This window comes from Camelus ferus, chromosome 13 (genome assembly GCF_009834535.1).
Source record: "Camelus ferus isolate YT-003-E chromosome 13, BCGSAC_Cfer_1.0, whole genome shotgun sequence".
Classification (NCBI taxonomy): Eukaryota; Metazoa; Chordata; class Mammalia; order Artiodactyla; family Camelidae; genus Camelus; species Camelus ferus.
In genome coordinates, this window is record NC_045708.1 from 63,719,643 (window position 1) to 63,745,827 (window position 26,185).

Sequence of the window (26,185 nt, forward strand, 5' to 3'; positions counted from 1 at the left end):
CTTGGAGAAAAGAACATGGCCTCCTCAAACACTTCATAAGAATTTACCCGTTTTCAAGTGCAGGAGATTAAATACAACAGGCACTATTATAATGTCTTTTGCATGGAAATAATCAGAAGTGTGGGAAATGTGCCTGTTTTTAAAGCATCCAAGTCACAGAACCTGCTTTATGGAAGATTTGCTAAAGGAGAAGGGCGAGTTCACAGTAATGGGAGTTTAACTTGTCTTGAGGTAGGAAGAGGAAGATGAGCTAACATTTTGAGAAGGCTGACTCAATAGGAAAAGGCTACCAGATTCCCCCAGACTTGTGCTGTTTGGTTGGTACATCACAGAGGTGGTGAGTTGTTTCTGAAGTGTGAAGTCCACATCCTACCTCTAGGAGAACCATATGGTTAATACCCTCAACACAAGAGATCAGAATTTGCACCCTCTCCTATCTCTTTCTTACTAAACTCCTTCTTCCACTCTCAGTTTGAGATGAAACACAATCCTCTGTTCCCCACTGGTACTGTACAACCAGACAATCCAAATCTGATTCCCTTCAAAACCCAGTTATGTGCACACCCAAGTGTGTGTCCTGTACTCTAAGAATGGGAGCTTCTGAAGATACTCACTGCATATGATAAAACCATTTAAGTCCTGAAGGAAATGTGCTAAGAAAAACACTGAAGTCAAGATTTTAAAAAAAATTATACGCCATACCCACCATAAGCCTGTTTATCTGTCCAAGCAGAAGATAGTAAATAAACCTAGAGTCAAATTGCTCCATACCTTTTAGGTCAGTGATTTTAGGACTATGGTAGATGGAAGCAGTGCGTAACTTCTACCCCTCTGCTTTGTTAAAAATAAACACTTAGCATTAAGAGAGATGGCTTATCGATTACATGATACCCTGGCATTTTGGAGTGACATTCACAGGTATCCAGCTGTCAAAAAAAAAAGTTGCACCAAAGTTTCGTCTTCTACTTCAAAACTGGTCTTTCAAAAGTCTTAAAAATATATGCCACAGTTCCTTGGAATTAGTTAAATACTTATCTGGACAGCGACCAGAGATCGAGTAAATCCTCCCCTTGAATTCTGGCTTCTCTTGCTAGAATTAAGTCCGTTTATAATATGGGGAGCTTCGCGCAGGAAAGGCGAGAAAGTCTTCACACTATTTTAGGAACGTTTAACGGCCACTACTGTATGTGTTTTGCGAGCAGAAAACGGGGAGCCAAGGCCTGTTTGTACTCACCCCCCCCCCCCCCCGGCTCAGGGCTCAGCTGCACGGCTGGGTGGTTGGAGCTTAGACCACGAAGGTGGGGCCCCCTGGCAGCACCATCGGGCTGAACTGTACGCCTTTTCATAAAGGCAGAGGAATTGGGGTTAACCACACTATAACCCTCCCACCTGAGGAAAAGGCCTGTTTGTTCCGGAAGGCGAAGCCCAGCCTGATTTAACTAACTGCTAGCAGTTACTATGAGCAAGGGAGCAAGAAAGCTCTAGCCGAGAACAGGAAAGCCATTCACTTGATGAGGATTTCTCCAGAGTCCAGTATCCAGAAAGATGCAGTTCAGGCGCCTCACCTGACAGTTAACCTAAAGACACTTGATCCTTCTTCTGGCCTCCCGACCTGGGGAAAAGGATAATGTGGCCAGGCCATACCTGCGCCTTCAAAACTTTCCACGGCGCTCCGGATTCGGTGCAGGAGAAAACCGTCAATGCACACGCATTTCGGCCTTGCGGGGAACGCCTCCCCCGCAGTTGGATCCCTCGTAGGCGGGCGCCCCTCCTCTCGTACCCTTCCTACCAGTCGCCTGGTGCGCGCAGACCCTGGCCCCAGAGCGGGCGCGGCGGGTCGCTGGTGCGGCGGGCACCGCTCGGGCGGCGTCGGCGGCGGGGCTGCCGGGCTCTGGTCGGTGCGCGCAGGCGGCGAAGGGGCGCACGGCCAGGTGTTTCCGTCCCGCCCCGAGTCCCCACCTCCGCCCGTCGCCTCCAGCCTGGGCTGGGCGAGCTGGGCAGAGGACGGAGAGCTATTCAACTTGGTGCCCAGGGGCACCTTTTCCTCGGGTCAGCCTCTCCGAGCCCCGGGAGGCGGGCGGAGGGCCACGGGAAATGGAGCAGAGGTGCGCGCGCGCAGAGACCCAAGGAGGAAGGCATCCCGGGAGGGGGCGGCCGTGGGTGCCCCGAGGAGCGACCGTGGGGTGGACGGAGGCCCCACGGCGATTTCCCCTGGGGAACTGACTGACCTGCAGCGGGGCCTCTGGGACCGACCTGAGGCTCTGCTCCACACCGGCAGGTCCAGCACCTCCACGCCGCGAGCCATGGTGCTCCCCAGAGCAGCCGGGGAACGAGGCCTCCCGCGTGGCGGGGAGAAGCGCCCTCTGAAGGGGCCCGGGCGGTGGAACGCTGGGGCGGCCGGCGAGCCCTCCACACCGCCCCCGGGCGGCCGGGCGGCCGGGCTGCGCACTCCTGCCCTCGGGGGCTCCTGATCTTCTTCCCTTCCTAGGTTTCTGCATTCTTTGGTTTTCTACATCCATTCCTTCGTTTATTTTTTTAAGTCATTTGTATTCTGATGCATTCACAACACATTCACTGAATGCCAAGCCGAGGGCTGAGTACTGGGGACACTGAGACAGGAAAGACATGGCCCTTTCCCTTCAGGACTTAACGTTAAATCGACAGGTTCATCTGAACAAGTTCTTTCATTCATTTGACGTGTTTTTATTCTGAAGTGCAGGTTCACAAAACTCTGTGACAAAGGGCGTATTTCGGAGACGTTAGAAGTGCTACAGAAGCAGACGGGAAAGAAAAACCAATGGCCTTTCGGTCGCATTGGGAAGCCAGAGTTGGCACAGAGGGACGGAGCAGACCTTCAGGGTCCGAGCTGTGGACTGCGGGAGCCCAAACTGCTCTTCCCGCCAGGAGCGCCAAAGCAAGACGCCTGTGGGAAACGGGACAGGAATCTCAGAGGTGAGGGTCGCTGTCGCTTACCTAAATGCCACGTTCAGCTAAGGGTGATGTTGGCTTGGGAGTTCGGACAGACCAATAGCCTCTCTTCCAGGGAACCCTATTCCTACTGATAGCAGCAAAGTCCCGGGTTCCAGGGACTTTGAATTTGAATCAGCAAGTATTTAAAAGGTCTCTGGGCTTAATGAGGGCAAATAATATTCTGCCAGGTAATTATTTTAATATGCATCTCCAGGTAGAAGCAGTTGAATAGTATATAACATATATAAAAGTATACATAATTGACCTCTGTCCAGTGAAAGAAAAACACACCACTTAAAAGTTGTGAGTGAAGTTTTATTCCAGGAGCTTGCTGAGGACTATAGCCCAGTGAACAGCCTATCAGATAGCTCTGAGGAACTGCTGCCAAGAAAGTAAGGGAGAAGCCCGGATATGTATGAATTTTCTGCTGGGGGAAAAAGAGATGTCCTGGAACACCCGAAGATTACTGCTAATCACAAAGAGCAGACATCTCAAGTTAATTTTAGTGCTTTTCTATGAATGAGAAGAATCTGGGGTCATTGAAATTTTTCCTTAGATGTGATCTTAATATCTAGCTATATTCAAAGCCCAGAATGCTTCCTCTTTTTCTCCATCCAGAATTCCTCTCAGAGTGCACTCTACGTGGGTGACTGAAGTGGCTAATGGCTTGATGCTCACAGAACTGAAATGGCAGGTGACATTTTTTTTTCTTTATGCCTCTTTTCGAAAGTTGCTTCCAGTAGGCTAATAGGGGAAAGTGCCTGATTTTTAGAGCCCCCTTCATCAGAGGTGCCCACTGGGTACAGACAGGCTTGAAAGATCCTGTCTGTGTGGTCACAGTGCCTGCAGGTGGGTGCAACAGTGGTGTGGTTCTTTTTTAGAAGAAAAGGAGAGGAAATGTTATGGCGCTGTTTTCGTGGGGAGGATGTGGACTCTGGTGAAAGAGGCAGACTGTGGCTTGACTGGAGAGTGTTGGAGGAAGTATGTTGTAAGTAAGAAATACCGTATTTATATATGTGGAATATATACGTATACATCATATGTATTATATATATAGTATCTATATATACAATTTTTATGCTAAAGAATTTTTAAGCCTTTTTAACCCAAAGAAAAGCCACCCTGAAGGGGCAGCCCTTAGCTTCAAAATGCTAGAACTCACTAGGGGCTGCAATCCCTTTAGAAGGGGACTGTAAACTGGGATAACATTTTTTTTTTTTTTTGTATCAGCAAACTTCTCATTATGTATTTTCTAAGCCAAGGTAATTCTACTGAATAATTTTCCGGTGGGTAGTTAAAAAAAGATCCATTGTATAAAGAAGATGTGGTGTGTGTATACACACACACACACACACACACACACACACACATATATATACATACATATATATATATACACACACACACACAATGGAATACTACTCAAAAAAAAAAAAAGAATGAAATAATGTCATTTACAGCAACATAGATAGACCGATGGATTATCATACTAAGTGAAGTAAGCCAGACAGAGAAAGACAAATATCATATGATATCACTTATATGTGGACTCTAAAAAAAAAAAAACACAAATGAACTTATTCACAAAACAGAAACAGACTCACAGGCGTAGAAAACAAATTTATGGTTACCAAAGCAGAAAGGCTGGGGGAGGATAAATAAGGAGTAGGGATTAGCAGATACAAATTACCAAATATAAAACAGATTAACAACAAAGTCCTACGGTATAGGGTGCACTCAGGGAATTATATTCAATATCTTATAATAAAATATAGTGGGAAAGAATCTGAAAAAGGATATACATATATATTTATAACTGAATCGCTTTGCTGTATACCTGAAACTAACAGCATTGTAAATCAACTGTACTCAATTTAAAAACAAAAAAGATGATCCATTGTTAATTTTGCATTTGTTAAAAACATCTACCATGAATAAGGATTCTGCTTCAAAAGGGGTCAGAAGTAAACCTGAGCCCTATTGGGTTCCAAGGTTGATTTACATGTAATCTCACTGAATGCTTAGCATTCTGTGTACTGTCATCTCCCTATTAAAATGAGGAAATGTGTTCACAGAGGTTTAAGTTACTTCTCTGAGGTCACCCACAGAATATATAGTAGGTCCAAGATTACTATTCAGATCTTTCACCCTCCAAAACCTTTATTCTCACCACACTGCTAAGACATGACTGACAACTGCCACCATTTGCAGAAGTTTCTATAAACAGTTTCATATCTATAATAATCTATAAACAGTTTCACAAAGTGGAGAAGAGATACCTGCAGACAAATAGCTGTAACCGGTGATTCATATATTATTGATGGGCATAAAAGTATCATTTAAGAAATAAACAGTAAGCGAATTCTTATAAAACACTGTAGAGGGAGAAGTAGCTATTAAAGACATCTTCAAGTATCTCAAATTTTAATGTGCAAATGAAACCCCAGGGGATCTTACTGAAGCAGACTGATTCAGAAGGTCTAGAATAGGACTGCAGGGTTTGCAGTTCCAGCCAGAAGATGCTGCCCATGCTGCTGGTCCACCGCTCACTGTTGAAGTGGCGGGGTTCTAGGTTCTAGGAAATGTTTAACCTGAGTGCTCGAGGGAGTCGGGGATGGGAAAGAGGGTAGGAGAGTGAGAATGGAGGATAGTTGGAGTCAGATGGCTGAAAGCTGTGACTCTCACACACACTAAGACATAAAAATTATAGTTTTTAGGCACCAAATCTAACCATTCTAAATTGGTAAGTTCACAATAGGCATTGTTTTTCACTTTGAAGAAGTCACTTGTTTGTGGTAAAGATCCTGGCTTATTTCTCACTGGGCAGGAATAGTCATTGTTTTGTGCTATGCTTTGTTTCTTTCAAATGTCTGTGTTCTGTTCTGTATATCATAGCACAAAAAGTTATGTAGCCTGACTCAAGTCTGTAATGACAATAGCCAAGTAACGTAAGAATCTTTTGCTCCATAATGTACTAAAACGTAGAAGTTTAAATTTACAGAACTTTCCCTTGAATTTCTCTAGCAGGTTGCCTTCATATAAAATGACTTACAATGTTAAAAGGGACTTTTGTAAGTAGTCTAAAGACATTAACTAAAGAAAACTACAGACCACAAGAGCATGAACACTGATGCAAAATCCTCAACAAAAGTCTTAGCAAATTGAATCCAACAATGTGTGAAAATAAACACACACCACACCACACGGGATTTACTCCAGGTATGCAAAGTAGTTCAGCATTTGAAACTCAGCTAATGTAGTCCATCATACCAATGGGCCCAAGGGAAAAAATCACCATCACATCAAGAGATGCAAATAAAGCATTTGACAAAATCCAATACCCATTCATGATTTAAAAAAAAACTGTCAGCAAACTAGGACTAGAGAGGAACAGCGTTAACTTGATGAAAAACATCTTTGAAAAAAACTAAAGCTCACATCCTACCTAGTAGTGAGGAACCAGAAGCTTTCCAGCCAGGATTATGGGCCTCGTTACTAAAAATTAGGCCTTGAAATTTATCAGGGATTCCTGCCACAATCAGAAAGTGCGGAGAATCAGGAGAGAGATGTGAAGGTGCCAAGTCATTGGCCTTAAGGCTTGTGCTTTTGCAATTTTAAGCAGTCTTTCTCTACCGTTCGGTCACAAATATCCTCTGCATTTTCCTATAATACTTTAGTTTTACCCTTCATATCAAAGCCCATTTGTACTTCAAATTGGCATTTGATAAGAGATAGGGAGGCAGCTCAATTTTTCTATGTAACAAAGTCCATTTTCAGCAAGCTATTCTATGAATCAGGGATTGGCAAGCCTTTTCTGTAAAGAGCCAGAAAATAAGTATTTGAGGCTTTGAGAAACATACTGCCATCTCTGTTGCAACTACTCACCTCTGCCCTTGTAATGTGACCGCAGGTGTAGACAACGTGTGAACAAAAGGGAGTGACTGGGTTTTACATGAAATAGTACTTTAATTTTTCAAAGATAGGTGTTTTTTTTTTTAGAGCAGCTTCAGATCACAACAAAATTGAAGAGAAAGTATTGAGAGTGATACTCCCTGCCCCCACACAGGCACAGCCTTCCCTACTATCACATTGCACACCTGAGTGGTACACCTGTCCCAACAGATGACCCTACGTTGACACATCATCACTCAAAGTCCAGACTTTCCATCAAGGTGCACAGACTCTTGTCACTGGCTGTAATTCCACAGCAGGAACAGAATGCCGTTAGGGCAAAGCAAAACCCCAGGCCTGACACTGGGTCAGTGGTCTCACGCTTCCACTGAAATATTGCTAATCCAAAAACCTCACCAGGGGTAAAGTATTTATCAGATAATAAACATGATTTCAAAATTCACAGTGCATTCTAGCAAATTCTAAAGTGATTATGATACAAATGTTAGCGCTAAGCGAAAAGAAAAAAAATATGCACCGAGAGATTCAGATTTTCCATTTTTAAAAAGCCACAGGTACTACAAAAATAGCGTATGTTAATTGCAAAACCTCACATTTCAACACCCAGAGTCATTATTATGAAGGTGATTATGTTAAACAATAAGATTTCAATGTCTCAAGGCTATTTTCATTTAGCTCTTAAAGTAAAATTAAAAATGAACAAAGCAAGAGTTTGCTTTGAGAAAACCTTATTGCATACCATTGAGTTAATTTCTTCTTGAATAAATAGCGCATAAAAAAGATTCATGTTGTGAAAATCCCTGAAACTTCCAATCAGAGGTCTGCAAGGAGTGGAGACTTTGCTTTTGTGTCTTTTTAAGGCATACATTTCCCACTTACTTTTAAGTTTTGAGCATAATTGTTTTCTAAAATATTTTTATTGTGAGTTACAGAACTGCAGTTCGGAACGCTGAAACGCTGCTCTTTTTCTGTGAGACTGACCGTGCCTGGGAGGCGTAGGCTGTGCAAATACTAATAAAACCATCCCCATGGGACTGAGTCTGCCTGACACATGCACTTTAATTCTCAGGGATGTACAGGACGCTCTTTCAGCTTTGTCCTCCAACACTAAAGGAAAAGAGAAAACTTGCACACGAATGCTCATTCTGATCTTCTCCAGAACAGCAGTATCAGATAATAGTTGTCCTTCAGAACCAAACATGGGACTGTTAGCTGGTAATGGTTATTTCTTTCTTATTCTTCCCTTCAAGAGATTTTTTTCTTAAACGCAATGATTACAGCAACCATCCTCTCTCTCACGGTGGCCCCCTAAGAATGGTCTAGACCAGGGTTATGAGTTGCCTGAAGTCAGACCAGGTACTGTTTTCCACTGACGACAGAGGCAGCACAGTCAGAATAACTGGAGGCAAGCGTGTGAGAGCTCAAGTGAAGGGAGGCAAGGAGAGAATACATTCCAAAGTGATGGAAAAATGAACAGTGAAGGACAAGAATCCAATAGTTTCCCTCACCAAAGTTAGGGCTTGCTCTTTCTTTTCTTTTCTTTTCTTTCTTTCTTTCTTTCTTTCTTTTTTTCTTTTCTTTTCTTTTCTTTTCTTTTCTTTTCTTTTCTTTTCTTTTCTTTTTTATAAATAACCCTAACATAAAGTTGCAAAAACATTAAATATTTCTTTAAAAATATAAACATAGTTCTTGATGAATTATAGCCATCAATTTGCTCAAATAATAGTCTTCGAACTTACTACATCTGATCTTAAAACACCCATTTTGCCTCACCACTTGGCTACACATTAGAGTTCCCTCCAGGGCATAGATTAACCTGACAGCTACTTTTTACAACAGCAGAATATAGATCCTGGAGGGTCATCTTCTAATCTGAACTTTCCAGAATCGGGTAGATCTTTGCACTCTGATATAAACATACGAAGTTCAGTCTCAGGGAAGCCGTCTTGTTGGTAATGCTATACAGAAGAAAAAAAGTTTTCGTTAATAAGTCCCTTGAAAATGGCTTTATTTCAAATTCAAAGTGGATCATCTGGCAACAGAGGGGATCATTCTAAAGGGATAGTTTAGTCGCTTCCAAGGGTTTTCGTGGAGAGGGAGCCTCTCCACGCACTTGTGGGTTTGGCTGAGGTAAAGTGGGTGCAGGATCCTGAGGTGCCTCCTGAGCTCTCTTTTGAGGGTCTGATTCCACCCAAAATGGGCATGTTGAATCTGAACCTGAGACCCCTCCCAAGTGGGAGCCAGTCTGCACACCCTTTTGGAGTCTGTCTTCCTGACAGACAGGTTTATTTCAGGGCCTCATGTTTATATCAGTTCGGGGGTCTAAGATCTCTAGAATGCGCCCTGACCAGAAAGGCTCAGAAAGGGCTCACCCATCTGACGAGGGCTCTGAGCGCATGGAGGAAGATTAACATCTAAACTACAAGTCTTAGGCTAGAGTCAAGAGTTGTCAGCTCAGCTTACTCTTTAAGGCCTTGGATGTCACCCTGGAACAATACAGAGTTCCCTGCACGCAGAGCTGAAGGTAGCGCATTTTTACAGCACCACGGGAGGGGATCTGGACAGGAACAGCTACATTCTTTCCTACTCTCCTTGGTGACTCTAAGCAAGTCTGCCAAGCAAGAATTGAGAACAGTCAGTTCCTGAAGTCTGACTTGGTAAGAACGATGTCATAGCCCTGGCTTCATGAGCAAGGTATTTGTAATTATCAATTCATAATCCATCAGCTGCTCATGGCCTTCCTCCTTATCCATTCACATGGCATCGTGTTCCACCACCCTTCTCATGCTCAGAACGAAAATTCCCCAAGTGGACATGTCGATGCTTGACAGTAGGTTGTTAGGAAATTTAAACACATCTGGACATATATTCTGCCTTTCCATATTTCAAAAGGCTCAGACTGATTTTTAAAATATCCAGTGTGAGTGACAATATGAAAGGCAACAGCTTTTCAAATCATGTTCCTGACTGTGTGATGCACACACGGCCCATGCTTGACCTATCAGTCCCAATGCTGCTTTGGAGACCAGGCCTCTGGGGTGGCCCATGCAGGGCCTCGCAAATGGGGGTCGTTACAGCACACTCCAAATGAAGAGGTCGATTTGTCTTTACGAAAATTGGATTTTGAAAAGTTTCCCACAGAATTTTGACTGTCTGAAATGCCACCTGCTTCACTCACCCAATACCGGCTGATCCTTATAATTCTAATAAAAGGTTAGACAGCTTGTTTGAAAAAGCACAATTAGAGACAAAACTTCCAACATTCTGGAAATTCTACTTTCCCTTCCTTTCTGTTTGTCAGTGTCTAAAATTGAAGGCCTTCTTCCCTACCCTGAAGAAATGACCACTCCATCAATGCCTCTCCCCTGCAGGCACTGTATTTTATTGCCACTCAAAAAGTCCTAGAAAAATGCTGCCTCTCCTGGTTCTTGACGAACCTACCTTAATCGTTTCGTATGTATCAGTGATCAGTGCGATGAAGAGGCTTAAAATCATGTAGATAAAGAGGCTGATGAATGAGTAGAGGTAAATTCTGCTGAACAACCAGACCAAGTAACTTTTTCGCTGCATTTTTGCAAATGTGGCAAACATATCATCTCCATTTATCAGAGAGAAAAGGCACTCAGAGACCATGTTCAGAGAACGGAACTGGAAAAACAAAAGAGAAAAGTTCATTTTACTACAATGTTCCTTCCCATTGGAGACTTTGATCATGACACCATATTAAAAATAATGGGACCAGAGATCCCAAGTTACTTTTTCAAAGAAGCAACCAGGGTAACTACAAGCATTTTTTTTTTTAAATAGGAGAAAAATCACACACAAGTTTAATAACATGTGCACATTGGAGAGACCCAGGAAAACGGAATCACTTCTAAAAAGCATTTCTTCTGTGAAACACGTAACATGTATAAGCCTACAGTTTTTCTTGGAATAAGCAGTTCCTTCTTGGTGCTCCTCTTAAAAGAAGCAGCCTGAGCTGAAGACAGACGAGGTGGTCTACAGCCTCAGTGTTTTTCTGAATCAAGCCTTAGGATGAGCTCCTCCCCTTTACCTTCCTAGAAAGAGATTCTTGAAATGCTTCTGCAGAGAAACCCAGGTCCTGACCATGCATGCTCATGGTTCTTGTTTTAAAGTTCATTCTATTCAAGATGATGGCAATATAGCCAAGACTATAACTCTGATAAACAAAATCTTCAAATATTTCTATGAGTTTCTCCTGACTACTTAAAAAAAAATAAAGTCACATTTCGAGAACTTACCTAAAATAGCCCACTCTGATATACACTGATGAATCAAATGGACAAACTTAACTTTGCTGATGGTAAGAATGACTTAATTATCTGACATATTTCACCAAAGTGAAATCACTTATTCTCTCAAGCTGGTCCTACTTTAGCAGTTTATAAACATGGCAAAAGATATACTACCTTCGACAACTTAAGGCTGTGTCACCAAGTAAAAGAAGCTTATTTTGAAAGAACAACAAGCCACTGGCACTATGCTCAGTGCTTAATAGCAACAGGAACAAAGCTGCTGTACCTTTTCATGGTAAGGCCCCAGCACAATCCAGCCACAGAAGCAATAGCCTAAATAAATCATAGCCGCACAGCAGCAGAACCTGATGACGCTGGGCAGCGCTGCCTGCAGGGTCAGGATAAGCAGCTGGGAAAGCAAAAGAAGTCATTAGAATCCCCTTGTCCTTCAGACAAAGCAGAGCAATCACTTTGAAAGAGAAAGAGCAACAGCTTGGAGATCCATGGAACTCCTTACATTGTACTTCTGAAAGAAACCGAGGTATCGGATGACTCCGAGCCACACCAGCATGGTAGAGGTCCCAAGGAGTATGCTACAGACATCATAACTTGTTAGACTCTAAACGGAGTGGAGAAAACAATCATTATAGAGTAGAAATTCATTCCGGCAAAAATTATTTATTGGGAAGCAATGAGTCAAGCGTTGTTCCAGGACAAAGCAGTGAACAAAGTTCTGTGCCCTCATGAAGCTTATATTCTACTACGGGGAGAGAGATGAGAGAAATAAATTAACAAAACCCCGGGTACATTAGCTGATGGTGAGGGCTGAGGATAAAATTCAGGGGTGGGGATAAGGAATGGCTGTGGGTTGCATTTTAAATAGAGTGACCAGGGACAGTCTCACTGAAAAGGTGGCATTTGAGCAAACACATGAAGAGAGGGAGGGAGCAAGCCAAGCAAAAGTCTAGGGGAAGAGCTTTCCAGGCACAGGGACCAGCAAGTGCGGCGCCTCAAAGGAGGAGGGTGCCTGGCAACACAGTGCATCTGGCTGGGGTGAGCAAGGAGGAGGCGGGGAGTGTGGAGCCACAGAGTGAGGGGGCAGGGAGTTTAGGGCCTCACGGGTATAATTTAACAATTTTGCGTTTTACTCTGAATAGATTGGGGAGATTTGAGAACTCTGCACAGGAGTGATAGGATCCAATGTTGGCTCTGCGGCTGGGAGCAGATTGTTAGAAGAGGGAGATGGCTATTGCAATAATGCAGATGAGAGCTGAAGGTGGCTGGGGCCAGGCTAGTAATGGTGGAGGGGATGAGGTGATTCCTGCAGCAGACAAATAGGATTTCATTTTGGATTAGATACTGGAGGAGAGGGGATAAGTCAAAGAGAGGAGTCAAGGATAAATCCATGGCTTTTGTCTTGAGCAACTGAAAAGAGTTGCCATTAACTGAAGTTAGAAAGGCCGTGGAGAAGCGGCTTTGGACTGTAGAAGTGGAAATTTCAGGACCTCTGTTTCAGGTATGTTAAATTTGAGAGGCCAAACAGACATCCAGGTGAAGATGTGAAATAGACAGCTGGATGGTCGGGACTGGAGTTCAGGGAATAATTCCAAACTGAGGATATAGATTTGAAAATTATTGAACAATAAATACTATTTAAGACAATGGGACAGGATGAGATCAAAAGACAGTGGCAGAAAATAGGTGGTGTCCAAGTAACACGCCTTGAAGCACTGCCACTTTAACAGGCTGGTGAGATGAGACGGAACCAGCAAAGGGAAGCCAGAAGACCAGCCAGTGATTTAGGAGAAAAACCAGGTAAGTGACAGCCCAGTGAAAAAGTTCATCAACAAAGAGGGAGTGCTTGCAGTGGTAAAAGCTACAGGTAGGTCAAAATGAGGATAGATAACTACTGGACTTAGCAACATGAGAGGTCACTGGAAAACACACCTTCCGTGGAGTGGCAGGGCAGCCTGATGGGAAGAGATACAAGAGAGAATAGGATGAGCAGGGTCAGAAACAAGATTAAAGACTCTTTTGAGGTCTTTTGCTATATAAAGGGGAGCAGAGAAATGGGAAAGTAGCTGAAAGGAGAACAGGGTGAGATTTTGTCTTTTTAGAAAGGAGAAAAAACACATGCTGATGGAAATGACATGGCAGAGAATGAGAAACTGATGCTGCAAGACAAAAGGAAGACTAGATGGAGCTCTGCCCTGGAGCAAGCGAGCGGGGACGGCGTCTGACAGGCACACGGAGGAGCTGGCCTCGGAGAGTCACTACACAGTACATCCACAGGAACAGAGGAAAAGCAGAGTGTATGGGCACAGGTGCTGGTAGGCAGATAAATGAAGTGGGAGTTTGTGGAATTTCTGTTTTTTTCTATTGTTCTGTGAAATAGGAAGTGAGGTTATCAGCTGCGAGTGAGGATGGGGCAGGAGAATCAGAGGTTTCAACAAGAGAAAAAACCATGAAATTATTGGCTATAAGACAGGGGGAGTGAATGATTTAGAATAATGTAGAAAGATTGTTGAACACCATTAAGGGCTCATTGAGGTTAATGATAGTTGAGGTTGGTGAAAATAAAGATTTGCTGCAAATCTCCCCTTCCTTCTCTTTTTTTTTTTTTTGTTCTCTAAAGTTAAACGTCTACTCCAATGATATAAACTACAGCTGTAAATAGTGGCAGCTGCTCCGTGTCCTCGCTTTAAACCCATTCTTGCTTTCTGAGGTGCATACTTGGGCTGTCTCCCCCAACTCCCTTGCAGTTAGATGCAACTAAATTCTCTCCAGTAAAAATGAACAGAAATGAAGGCTGCCATTCCTGAGCCAAGGCTGTAAGACTGTGAGAGACCTACCACCATACCACGTTGTCCCTTCCGTGCGCTGCAACCTGTTTGTAAGGCAACCTGGCATCAATCATGCAGTCTGGGTGAGTCCTTAATGCTCAGCAGAGAAACAATGGGAGAATCCTGGGTCCCTGAATGACTGCGTGGAGCTGAGCAGTTGTCTTGCCAGCCTGGAAAACCCACCCGAACTATTACATGAGGGAGAAATACGCTCCTGTCTTAACTGAGCCGTTGCATTTGGGGTCTCTGCCCAGGAATCTGAACCATAGCAGGTCCCCCACATGGATCACACTCAGTTGTAGTCAAGGCTAGAAAAATATGAATTTGAACAAGATTAGCTTGAACAGTACTAGTTTTTTTAATTTGCTTTTTGCTAGGGGGAAGGTCGATATCCAGGCTGGGTTAGTCCTAACTTAAAATAGAAAACCTTCTAGTACATCAGTGGGGAAAGTAAGAAAATGGGAATATTCTCAGTGTGAATGGACAAAGCAAACAGCTGCAAGGACTCACACAATAGTAGCCCGGCCTTTTCCCCCACGTCCAGTCCTACTCTTTTGGCTGAAGATTCTGCCATTTCTCATAAGAACAACAGAACTACATTTTACCTTAGTTACCTTGGTGTGTATGACTTTTGGTGTGTGTGTAAGAATTCACAGGCTCCACCTCCAGAGTTCAAATTTGGTAAATCCAACACAGGGTACTTTTGCCAGGTACTCAAATGATTCTAATGCAGATGACTGCAGATCATACTTTGATCAGCCTAAGGGATTTCCTGACTAGATTTTATTAATTGCTGTTATTTCAGATTTACTCAATACAGTGTTTGAAAGAAATCATTTACTCAACAAATTCTTACATTTTGTAAAAATAAATGACTTTTAATGCAAATCTGATACTAACAATAGCATAAATAGGAAAAAAATTTACCTTAGCTTGGATTTCCATTTTCAGAATTGATCCAATAATTGTCAATACGTCACTAATAATAATCATAATATACCACCCATTGACGAATTCCATCCGATCAGAAACAGAAACTTCCTTCTTATAATGGAGGAGGAAAAAACTGACAAATTCCTTTAGGGAAAAGAGGGGAGGCACAGTGAATTTCTCTGTCAATCAAAAAATAAAGTCCATTGCATTCCTAGAAAACGGCGACCCCTACCTGCTGAAGCTGAAGTCCTCTGACCATAGATCGAACACACAGGATTAAGGAAGCCAAGCACGTGAGAATAACAAAGGCATCAAAGATCATCATGTAGTGAGTATTCTTCTGAACTGGAAGGAAAAAGGATTGCCTGCTTAGCCAGGGGGACATTAATATGCTGACATATAATCGTTTTTTTTCCTTTTCATTTCTAGCCTCATTTATTTTAATTGCTGCACTGCATACTTTAGTACAGACGTACAATACTTTGTTTGTAAAGACACTTGGGTTGTAATGTTTTTTTCCCTACTACAAACCATTCTCCAGGTCCTGTTTGTGCACAGGGGCAAGTGATTCTTTTTTTTTTTTTTATAAGTATAGTTGATTTACAATGTTGTATTAATTTCTGGTGCACAGCATAGTAGTTCATTTATACATATAATATATATTCTTTTTCATATTCTTTTTTGTTATAGGCCATTACAAAGTACTGAATATAGTTCCCTGTGCTATACAGTAGGACCTTGTTGTTGCAAATGACTGTTTAAGTGGATGAATATCCAAAGATGGAATTGGTGGGTTAAGGTGTATGTATCTGTTTAAAAAGAGATCTAAGAACTTGCTCTCCAAAAACATCACGCCAGTTTACATACCTCCACGCATCTCCACATCTTCTCGATCTTCGGGTATCAGCATTCTTTACTTTTTTCCAATCAAAAAAGCAAATGATTTGAAATGCCATCTTTATCATGTACCAAATTGTTGTTTGTATTCAAGCACCATATCGTTCCCTTCTGACATTTTTGTGTGTTTTAATGCCTAAGACAAATACGTCTCATTATTCTTTCCTAGAATTTCTGCTGGCTAGGCTTGGCTTGTTTACTTTTCCATATATTCTTTAGGATCAAATTGTTAAATTCCAATAAAAATCCTACTGGTAATTTTTGGAGGGAAATATGTTAATGTACCGATGAACTTAGGGAGAACTGACATATTCATGATGTTGAATTGCTTGTCCAAAAACATGGTGCGCCTTTTCATTGATTCAGGTCCTCTTCTTGCATCCTTCAGAACCATTTTCAAATTTTATAGGATCCTTCACACTCATTTTTCAAATAATTTAAATAACTCAAGCATTCATTCCACGAAGACAACAAAGAGAAAAAGCTCTGATACACATTCTTCCATTAGTAGTAAAAGAAGGTTTAAAGTTATTCTTTTAAAAATCACCACAACCATCAATCAAAGCTCTTTAATTATCAGCTTGTAGTCTTTTGTTCTTAATACAGGCAGGACCTTTCCTATCTCATTAAAATATCCTTATCTAAGTATAAAATACTTCTTAAGCACCAGATGTGTTTCTACATGCTGTGAATACAGCTGTGAGCCAGGTAGACAATGACCCCGACCTTGTGGAACTTCTATACTACTCCAGTGAGACAAACAAAAAAGGAAACAAGTAAATGAACAAAACACTTTCAGGTAGGAGTGATATGAAGAATATAAATCTGAACAGCTAACATGCATTGAGTGAATTTCTTGGCAAGCTTAATTCCAAGCATCTTATAGGTTTTAACTCATTTGCACCTCACAGCAACCCCTACAAGGTGGGTATGATTATCCTTGCTCAGCAGGTCAGAAAACAGAAGTGCAGAGAGGCCACAGAGCTTGGCCAGGGCTCCACAGCCAGTCAGTGGCAGAGTCAGGATTTAAACCCTGGTCTGTCTCCAGCATCCATCACTCTGTTCTTGGCATCCCTTGTTAGAAATGTACACTCTCCTGCCTTACCCTAGACCCACTAGATCAGAAACTGCACTTCCCCAAGCTCTCCGGGGAACATCTGAGCACTGTTGCTGAGGGAGCTTGGTGTGGGGAGCAGGGAGAAGACAGGCTCACGTGTACTGCACAGTGGAGGAAGGCCTCACCAAGGGGCAGTAGGCTTTAGCTGAGACCCGAGTGACGAGACGGAGCTACCCATGCAGAGGTGCTGAGGGCCCGTCCTCCAGATGAGCACAGCCAGGTGAAGAGGGGTGGGCAGGGAGGGCTCCCCATCACGTGCTCTCTATGAGCTTGTCTTTCCTTGACAAGTTAGATTGCCCTGCACAGACGGAGAGAACTCAAGAGCAGCTCCACAGTGAAGCAGCCCTTTAACGTTTGTCAGGAGGCATCTAGTTTAGATATACGAATATCTAAATCTACTCTAGAAAAAACTTTAAATCCAAGAAACAGACATTTGCGAGAACGCCTATGTGCCCGGCACTTCCCTGTGCTCTCACTTTCCCTATTCCCAAGTTTGTGGAGAAGTCGTCCGATGCTTACAGGTGACAAAGCAGGCTTGTGTTTCAAATAAACAATTTTGTGATTGAAATAAAAGTTTGTGATTCAAGATCCTCATATATTTGAAATCACCTATTAGTGAAAAAATAGTAGAATGAAGTTTTGTTTTATTTACTCATACTCCTCATTACTACTCTGAACTTCCTGAATCCATCAGTAGGAAACCCTAAAGCAGTCATTTATCCAATTCCAGTCTGAATAAGGACTCCCCTCACGTCCCTAGGCCCCGCCCCAGACCTGCCGACTATCTCGCGTGGAGCTGGGGAAACTGCAGCTCAGCAGGCCCCAGGGTTGATGCTTCTGCTCCCTTGAAACTGAGACCCCCTGACAAAGCCTCGCACAACACACCGTCGCTTACCAGGGCCGAGGAAATGAGACAGACAGATTCCTCCAATTCCACTCCCAAACTCTCAGTGGTACTCAGTTTATACCTGAATTTGTGTCCATATTTCTAGGAACATACCCTTTCCTCATTTAGTCTACTTTTTCTTTTTAACCTAGGTAGAAGATAATTACAACATGCAGGATGCTTCAGGGTCAAATCCTACCTGACCTCTCCCTGCCTGTGCGACCGTGGACACCAGAACTTATGTCTGAGCCTTAGCTTCTTCATCTGTGAAAACAGGGAAGCTGCCTACCTCAAAAATGCTTTAAAATATTAAAGTGAGGGAAATGTAGGTGGAAAGTACTTATGCAGTAAGCACTCAGTAAATACTGGTTTCACTCTATGTGATTTTTTTTTTTTTTTTTGCTGGGGGGATGGTACTCTTTTTTTTGGTAAGGAGTGGGCCAGTGAAGGTTACATGGAGAAAGCAGGAAAAGCCATTTCAATGAATAATAACTTAGGAATTACTTGGAACACCAGATAACTACAATGACTGGTCTACTTGCAGAGAAGTAGGGACTTGGGTATGGTCCAGTACTTTCATTTCATGTTCCAAATATCCCTGGGACCAGTAATTTAATGACTATTTAATATTATTTAATAACTATCTTGAAAACTAGTAAAATTCATCACTTACTTGATCCAGATACATGCCAATCTCTACATTCTCTGATGGAAATGTCATTATCTAAACTTATTTTAATTCTTCCACTGTGGGCTTTGTTGTCAAATGTTATCTGTGAAAAACAGGAAAAGAGTAAATAATATACCTATAGGTTTTAAAGCCAAGATACCTCTATGCATTTATTAGGAAATCATTCTTCCAAGATTATGGGAGACCCAGATTCTCAGGTTCGATCTATTGCTAACTCTGTTCAGCCTTGGGAAGTTCCCTTTATCTCTCCGTGAGCTGAGAAGGCTGAACTAGATCTTCTATGGAGAATGTTTAGTCTTAAAACTCCTATGTTTCTAGGACAGTATTCAAGCCCTAGACCACTTATAAAACAAGACAGCTTCCCATTCTAAGCGTCTCCATTTGCCCTCTTGAAGTGAGAAGAGTGGGTGCAAGTGTGCCGTCCCCGCCTTCCAGCTGGGCCTCAGCTGTTAAGATTTTTAATGCTGTTGTAATTCTTACTAACACAGAGGCTCATTATCTCTGTGTTGAAACATTTCAGATGGAGCTTTTTTGATTTTCCTCCTGGGACTAGAATTCTTTGGCATTTTAGAACCGTATGTATTACAAAGGGTGTGGTCACAGGGAATCAACAGCCATGTCTGGCTTCAACGATAACCATTTCAGGACACCAGGAACCAAGGGGGACAAAGCCATGCCAGGACACCCTTCATATTCTTCCAGTCTTCCCCTTCCAGCTCCCTCCACTTTCCCCTTGCAGAGACCAGGAAGGCAAGGTAAGAAAATTAGTCTGTTTTTTCTCTTTATCTTTTTATTGCCTCTTCTCTCAAGTCCTAAAGAAAAAAAAAGTTATTTTAAAGTCTGTCATTTAAATGAGTTTTACTGAAGATTCTTCATGTGGGATAATCAGATACCACATCAGATATAAGATTTCAAATAAGCTGAATAAGTCTAGCTACTCCATTTCTTCTCAAGTTAGACTCCAAGTTTCTTCCCATGATAAGCAACCAAGGACATTGTTAGTGTCTACCCATCTCTATAGCCCTGAGGGACCTAGCCCACAGCCTCACACAAGGAAGATGCTCAGTATCATCTGAATGAGTCAGAAATCCTTGCCAAGGAGAAACCATGCTTTTCCACACAAAGAGCCTCAGGGTCTTACAAATAGTAGGTGCTCATTAAATATCTGTTGAGTGAATAAAGTTTGGCTTAATGTCAATCACATCTAAGTAAAGCTTAGAAGATGAATTCTTTAAAGAAGAAGAAAAAATACTGGATATAATTAACAACAGATTACATAATTCAGAAAAAAAATTGGTGAATTTGAAGACACAGCAATAGAAACTATCCAGAATGAAATACAGAGAAAGACTGAAAAATAAAACAAAAAAGAGATCTGTGGGACAACTTCAAGTGCCTAAATATACATGTATTGGAATCCCTGAAACATAGGGGAAAGAAACAGAAAAATATCTGAGGAAATAATACTGAGTAAATGTCAAATACAATGAAAACTATAAACCTACAGACCCAAGATACTCAGTAAATCCCCAAAATAAGAAATATGAAGAAAACTACATCAAGGCATATCACAGTCAAATTGTTAAAGTCAGAGATAAAGAGAAAATTTTTAAAGCAGCCAGAGGAGGGGAAGTACATCCCATACAGAGCAACAAAGATGGAGATGACAGCTGGCTTCTCTTCAGAAATAATACAAACTAAAAGAGCAACATCTTTAAAGTGCTGGGGAGAAAACAGTCAACCTAGAATTCTATACCTAGTGAAACTGTCTTTCAAGAGTCAAGATGAAATATTTTTTCAGACACATGGACGCTGAAAGGATGTATTTATTACCAGCCTTGCTGCATAGTATGAAATGTTAAAGGAAGGAAAATGATACCAGATGGGAATGTGGAGCCACACAAAGCAGCGGAGCGCTCTGGAAACGTAACGACACGGGCTAATGTAAAGACGCTTTTATTATTAAGTTGATTTAAAGGACAACTGACTGTTTAAAATGAAAGTAACAACAGTGTATTGTTCCAGTTTATATCTGGAAGTAAACAGTATGACAACAAAAACATAAATGCCAAGATGGGAGAAATGGAAATCTGTCGTTGTTAGGTTTTTAGGCTGCACATGTAGTGGTGCACAGTCATGTGAAGGTAGGCTGTGGTAAGTTAAATATGTATACTATTAACCCTAAAATAATACAACAGAGAGTTGTAGCTAATAAGCTAACATATAGGATAGAATGGAACCCTAAAAAATTACTCAATTAACCCAAAAGAAGGCAGAAAAAGAAAGAAACCATATTAATAATCACATGCAATTTAAATGATATAAGCACCTTAATTAACAGGTAGAGATTGTTAGGTTGGATAAAAAAGCAAGACTCAACTGGATGCTGCCTAACCAGAAACACACTTTAAGACACAAATAAGTTTAATAAAAGGATGGAAGATATACCATGCTAATACTAATTAAAAAAAAAAAGCTGGAAGGGTTGTAATAACATCAAAGTAAATTTTAAAGCAAAAAATACTACCAGGGTTAAAGGGTGCTATTGCATTAGGCTAAAAGAGTTACACAAGAGTGAACACAGGACCCTAGCTGTGTATAAACCTAGCAGAGAGCTTTGAGATACATGATGCAAGAACTTATCAAACGGCTATGAGTGAAGGCTAATGCACCACTTTTACACTATAAATCCACTGGGCACACAGAGCATAATAAACAGCTGTTGAATGAATCAAATATCTACCATATACCAGATACTCTGGTAGGTCCTTCATATGTGTTACCTTCTATCTTGACAACAATTTTGTCAGGTAAGTGGGCATTAATTCTGTTTTACAAGTGCGAAAACTGAGGCGCAAACCAATTAACTAATTTGCCTACAGTTACGTAGCTACATAACTGCTACTAACTGGTGAGCTGACATTAAAATCTAGGCTTGTGTGACTCCAAAGTCCTTGCGTTTTATAGCAGGCGTATGCCGCCCCAGTTCATTTTTACTTAACGCAATAAAGTTGGACTAATGGCTTTTATTATCAAACTACCTTATAGGATATAAGTTATACCATAGCTCTATGAGATGCGCTGCTAAACCCACAAAGCATGGGAGAGCTCAGGGTAATTCTACAATAATGGCAAAAATATAACATCTGCAGGTAGCGAAAGGCCAGGTTGCTCTTACCGTTGTAGTGAGTCATGAGAAAGAATCTACATTTCACAAGCATTTCATTTACTCAGTCAACAAATATCTGAGTCACCTACTATGTTCTCTGAAGGATGGAAAGATAAATAAAATGGTTCCTGCCTTCAAGGAGCTTTCAATCTAGCAGAGTTGATGATAAACACCAAGAAAATCCTAAAGCAAAGGAGAAGGTGGTAAGACACACAAAATACAAAAAGAAAAACAAAATCTGGGAGTTCAGAGCACAGAATGTGTTTCTAATTGAGGAATCACAAAGAGGTCTGGGAAGGAGATGTCAGCTGATCTAAGCCCTGAAAGATTATAAAACTTCTGAAAAGTACAATTTCTCCATGAGAGACAGAGAGAAAGAGACAGAGACAGAGGAGAGAGAAGACTGTGGGTAATAGGTCAGTTTTTAAAAAATCAAGTAATTTTGAAAATTTATAACTTGCTGATTAATATTAGGATCAAAATTTGGAGCCCAAATAAAAATAGTTTTATAGTTAGTGCTTTTTCTTATTAAATTATATGCATAATTATTACTTTATACTATATTCTGAGAATATTTTTAACCTCAGTCTCAGAAAATTTTATTTCTAACAGCCAACTGAGCAACATGGACACAGCCTTTGATACAAACTATCGGTGAAGTAATAGAAGTTTGGATCCTGTGCAGGCGAGTTGTTACCAAATGCTGTCCTGCACCTGCCAGTACAGTATCACTTAACTGACTGATCCTCGTGAGGTAATGAACTCACAGGGGAGGCATCACTGTGCTCCTTAATACCAGCAGATGAAATACACAACCAGAGAAAACTGTTTTTCTCCAGGCAGGAACCAAATTCAGCCCAGCCCACACTTACAGTCAGGGTAAAGTCGTAACAGTCATGAAGCTCATGATGACGAATGGTCTGCAGATTAATGGCCTTCAGTTTAAACTGCAGCTCCGTTGTTAGGAGTCTGGAAGACGGGAGACTTAAGTGCAGTGAAAACACACACACACACAAACACAAGCTATGCTCCCACCTGCCTCCCTTACCTGTGAAAGTCCAGCGTTAAGTTGAGTTTATTCTCTTCTAGTGTTCCAACGTGAAGAGGTTCATCTGGCTCAACAAAGAAACATTCTGCCACAGAAAAGAATAAAACATAACACAGCGTCTAAACTAAATACACGGAACTGCATCTTGAAAGGACCATATATTTAAAACTAGGTCATTCAGATTCTGGTATTTTCCTGAATGAAGATTTTTAAAGCTAAACATCCAACCACGGGGTTACAGTGACTCGTTTGTTTTTAATACGTAAGTGACCGCAACATTTCTGGAGTGGATGGGGGTAAAGACAGACCTGAACTCTCTCACTAGGCTTCCATAGAATGCTATCTTCCTTTCTGTCTTTTTAAGCCCCTCTCCATTTTTGTATCCTAGGCACAGGTTTGAAGCACCTGCAGTGTCTAAGATTAAAATGTTTGTTTAAAGGATCTATTTTTTAAAAAATTATATATTGACAATTTTTTCTCAATGAACGCTTTTTTTAAAAAAAAAAGGAAGAAAGTATCTCAGAAGGTTTTCACTAGCCAGTACCATAATCTTTTACTATTCTTCTCAAAGAAAAAGTCCCAGTGGCTATTGTTAAAGGTACTTACTTTTTAACTCAGTGACCTAAGCTAATGGTTTACGTACAAACTGCAAATAGCACTTTGCTAATAAGAATAAGCTCTGTTATTCCACGTTCTGGTTCTCATTCCTCCCCAACCTACCCCCGAAGATACTGATAGTGTCAGGAATTTTGAAGCATACCGTTTTGGAAGGACAACACCTGTCTTTCTGACTGGCTTGTCAAGCCCCAGGGCAATGGAATCCAGTGGCCAAGAACACAGCCTGGGTCAGATTTCAGCACTGCCTCTTACTAGTTTCACCTTGAGCAGATCACCTGTCTCAGCCACACTTTAGTCTTCTATAAAAATGGGCATAATAATAAACTTCCTTTTTTTTTAAGAGTCATGAGTTATAATGAAGTACCTGACTCGTAATAATTTGATATAGTTCTTACTATGACCTAGTAGCACAGACCGAATCAATGTTTCCAGAGATGAAATTACAGATTTTAAGTATAAGTCAAGGAGTTAAAGATGGAGGTGCTGGCTTATAGAAGAACATCACCAGTTTCAATGTCTGGATCAATGTCAAAGGTAGCGTTTCCAGGCCAGATGTTTCCTTGCTTGTAGAAGTGCTGGCAGACTGCCAGAGCCGACCGCTCTGCGCCCTCGCTCTCGTAGGCGTGATTCCCAACGGAGATGTTGCGGAGCTGCAGGTACTTCAACCGGAAGGAGAAGCAGAAGTCGGGAGCACTCAGCCAGGCAGAAGTGAGGCCATGACTCCCCTCCCTCCTCGCCTTTGAGACGGCAGGTTCCCGCCTCCTGTTCAGGGGGAGGCTGGCACACTGGCATGCAGAGTAAGTGATGAGCCACTGCGCACCAGGACGGCAGAGGGCGAAGGGCACTCGTGAATTAACTAGACTTCTGAGTTGAAGTCTCACTTCTGTGCCTTGAGCAAGTCATACACTTTCTGAGCCTCTGCTTTATAATATGCAAAATTAAAGGCTTAAGCCATATACTCTCTGAGGTTCTTTTCTCCTTTAAAGAATTACATTTAGGAACTGACTTTGACAGTTAGTGTGAAATACAAGTTTTATTTATCTTTGAACTATTATTTCCTCTAAGGTCAGAGTTTTGTTTTACTATAATATAGGAAAGGAGATACAACTGTTCCAGGCTAACCAGCAAAACTTTTTCTAAAAATAATATTTTTAAAATCTTTATCTTCGCAAGAATACAGTTTAGTCACTTTTATAGCAATATCCCCCTTCTAAAAGCCCTTCCATGGCTTCCTGTCTCTCAGAACAAATTTCAAAATTCTTTTCCAGAGCCTGTTAAGCCCGGAGAGATCTCGCCCTGTTTCTGCCCTCCTGCCCCTCACTCCTCTGCACACTTGCCTTAAACATACTAAGTGTTTTCCACCCTCAGGGGCCTTTGCTGTTGCCACTCCTGCAGCCTGAAATATTCCCCCCAAGACTTCAAGTCCCCAGAGAGGTCTTTCCTGACCACCCTGAGGCCCCTGATAATATTTTATGCTACTTAATTTTTTTTCATAGCACTCATCACTGTTGGAAATCAAGTGATTTTGCTTAAACTTGTTTAAAATCCGTATCTTCCATTAGAATGTGAGTTCCATGGAGCAAGGAATTTATCAAGTCTACTGCTCTAACCCCAGCACTTAGAACAGTATTGTAAGCAAATAGGGTAGGGGGTCCCAGAGAATGAGACCCAGGCATGGCTTTCTTGACATAAGAGAAGCCATCTTTGGCCTAAGTCATTTTGTGACCTAAGCCTGGCCATGGTGCTGGTTCTTGAACTGGTCTCAGTAATTAATGAGCTTAAGGGAACAAAAGGAAGCAGAAACAAATGACTGTTATCAGACAAGAGAAGGAACAATAACAACGATAATTTAACAGCTGTAAAGACTCCCAGTTCTGTTTCAATAGTAGGATTAGCCGGAAGTGCTCAACCACCAGATCAACTAGAACCTAACGAGTGATGAAGTTAACCTTTTCTGAACCTCGTGACTTCAATCAACTACAGCTTGGACTCTGTGACCACCCAAGCCCCTTCATGAATGTGCTTGTACCCTTAGCTTAAAACTTCCCCCATTTTACTGTTCTGGGAGACACTGCTTTGGGAAAGATCCCCAGTGTTCTCCTTACCTGCTGCAAGTAATAAACCCTCCCTTCTCCCAGTCTTTGGCTTGGTTGTGTCTTTTGGCTCGACATCCACCAAGGGGCAAACCCAGTTTCCAGGTAACAGTATGAGGCACAAAGTAGGTGCTCAAATATTTTTGTCAAATTAACGGTGAGATGAAAATTACTATGATGGGATAGAAGATCTTCATTCACTAGAGTTAATCTTGCACAGTAGGATGGCACACAGCTAGGACAGGATTTGTGACTGTGGCACCAGTCTTTCTGGTAGCACTGGGAACATGAAAATGGGCTGGGAACAGAATTAAGCTGCATAGAGTGTTAAATAGCATTATGTCCTACATATAGGGGGAAACAGAATAATGCTGGAGACGCTCGGTTTTGAGCTGTTTGTTTTCCATACAAGGAAATAAGTGTATTAAGTCTTTCTAAAGCTACTCTGAGCCAAACTGGTAGTTTTATAGTGGGGGGGGGGTAGTAAGAGGTAAACAGTACATTAAATGAAAAAGGAGGTAAAAGATATTGAATGTGGTAAGGTAGCAAGGAGACCAGTGTGCCTGGAATGCGGGGTGTGTAACGGGAGGTAAAGCCAGAAAGGCAAGCCGGGGTCATGAAGCGGTCACATCTGTATGGGGCCCAGTAGCTCTTCTGAGTGCTCACTACCTGTGAGGCAGCCCCCATGGGAATTACCCAAAGATCTGAGCCCTCCACCACGGACACTTGTGTGTCTTAAATCTTGTAAGATC

General features: G+C 41.8%; 2 protein-coding genes across 10 annotated transcripts in view; both read right to left on the reverse strand.

Moving 5' to 3' along the window:
- Positions 1 to 2,756, reverse strand: part of MCOLN2 (mucolipin 2) — a 50,226-nt gene extending 47,470 nt beyond the window's left edge. The window contains exon 1 of one of the 5 annotated variants that reach the window (XM_032494697.1): positions 2,229 to 2,756. In XM_032494697.1, the coding sequence (XP_032350588.1) occupies positions 2,229 to 2,519 (291 nt within the window). In that variant the 5' untranslated portion in view covers positions 2,520 to 2,756. Of the gene's footprint in view, positions 1 to 1,644; positions 1,996 to 2,228 lie in introns of those variants that run through there. The other 4 variants (XM_032494695.1, XM_032494696.1, XM_032494698.1 and 1 more) reach the window with 4 other exon arrangements.
- Positions 2,757 to 6,916: 4,160 nt separating this feature from the next.
- The window catches only part of MCOLN3 (mucolipin 3), a 29,725-nt gene continuing 10,456 nt past the window's right edge, over positions 6,917 to 26,185 (reverse strand). For 3 of the 5 annotated variants that reach the window (XM_014563906.2, XM_032494699.1, XM_032494703.1), the window contains exons 4-14: positions 23,846 to 23,999; positions 22,723 to 22,807; positions 22,547 to 22,643; positions 18,488 to 18,587; positions 15,147 to 15,259; positions 14,909 to 15,058; positions 11,656 to 11,757; positions 11,425 to 11,547; positions 10,324 to 10,530; positions 9,346 to 9,493; positions 6,917 to 8,840 (exon numbers count right to left, since the gene is read on the reverse strand). In XM_014563906.2, the coding sequence (XP_014419392.2) occupies positions 8,815 to 8,840; positions 9,346 to 9,493; positions 10,324 to 10,530; positions 11,425 to 11,547; positions 11,656 to 11,757; positions 14,909 to 15,058; positions 15,147 to 15,259; positions 18,488 to 18,587; positions 22,547 to 22,643; positions 22,723 to 22,807; positions 23,846 to 23,999 (1,305 nt within the window). In that variant the 3' untranslated portion in view covers positions 6,917 to 8,814. The remainder of the gene's footprint in view (positions 8,841 to 9,345; positions 9,494 to 10,323; positions 10,531 to 11,424; positions 11,548 to 11,655; positions 11,758 to 14,908; positions 15,059 to 15,146; positions 15,260 to 18,487; positions 18,588 to 22,546; positions 22,644 to 22,722; positions 22,808 to 23,845; positions 24,000 to 26,185) is intronic. The other 2 variants (XM_032494702.1, XM_032494700.1) reach the window with 2 other exon arrangements.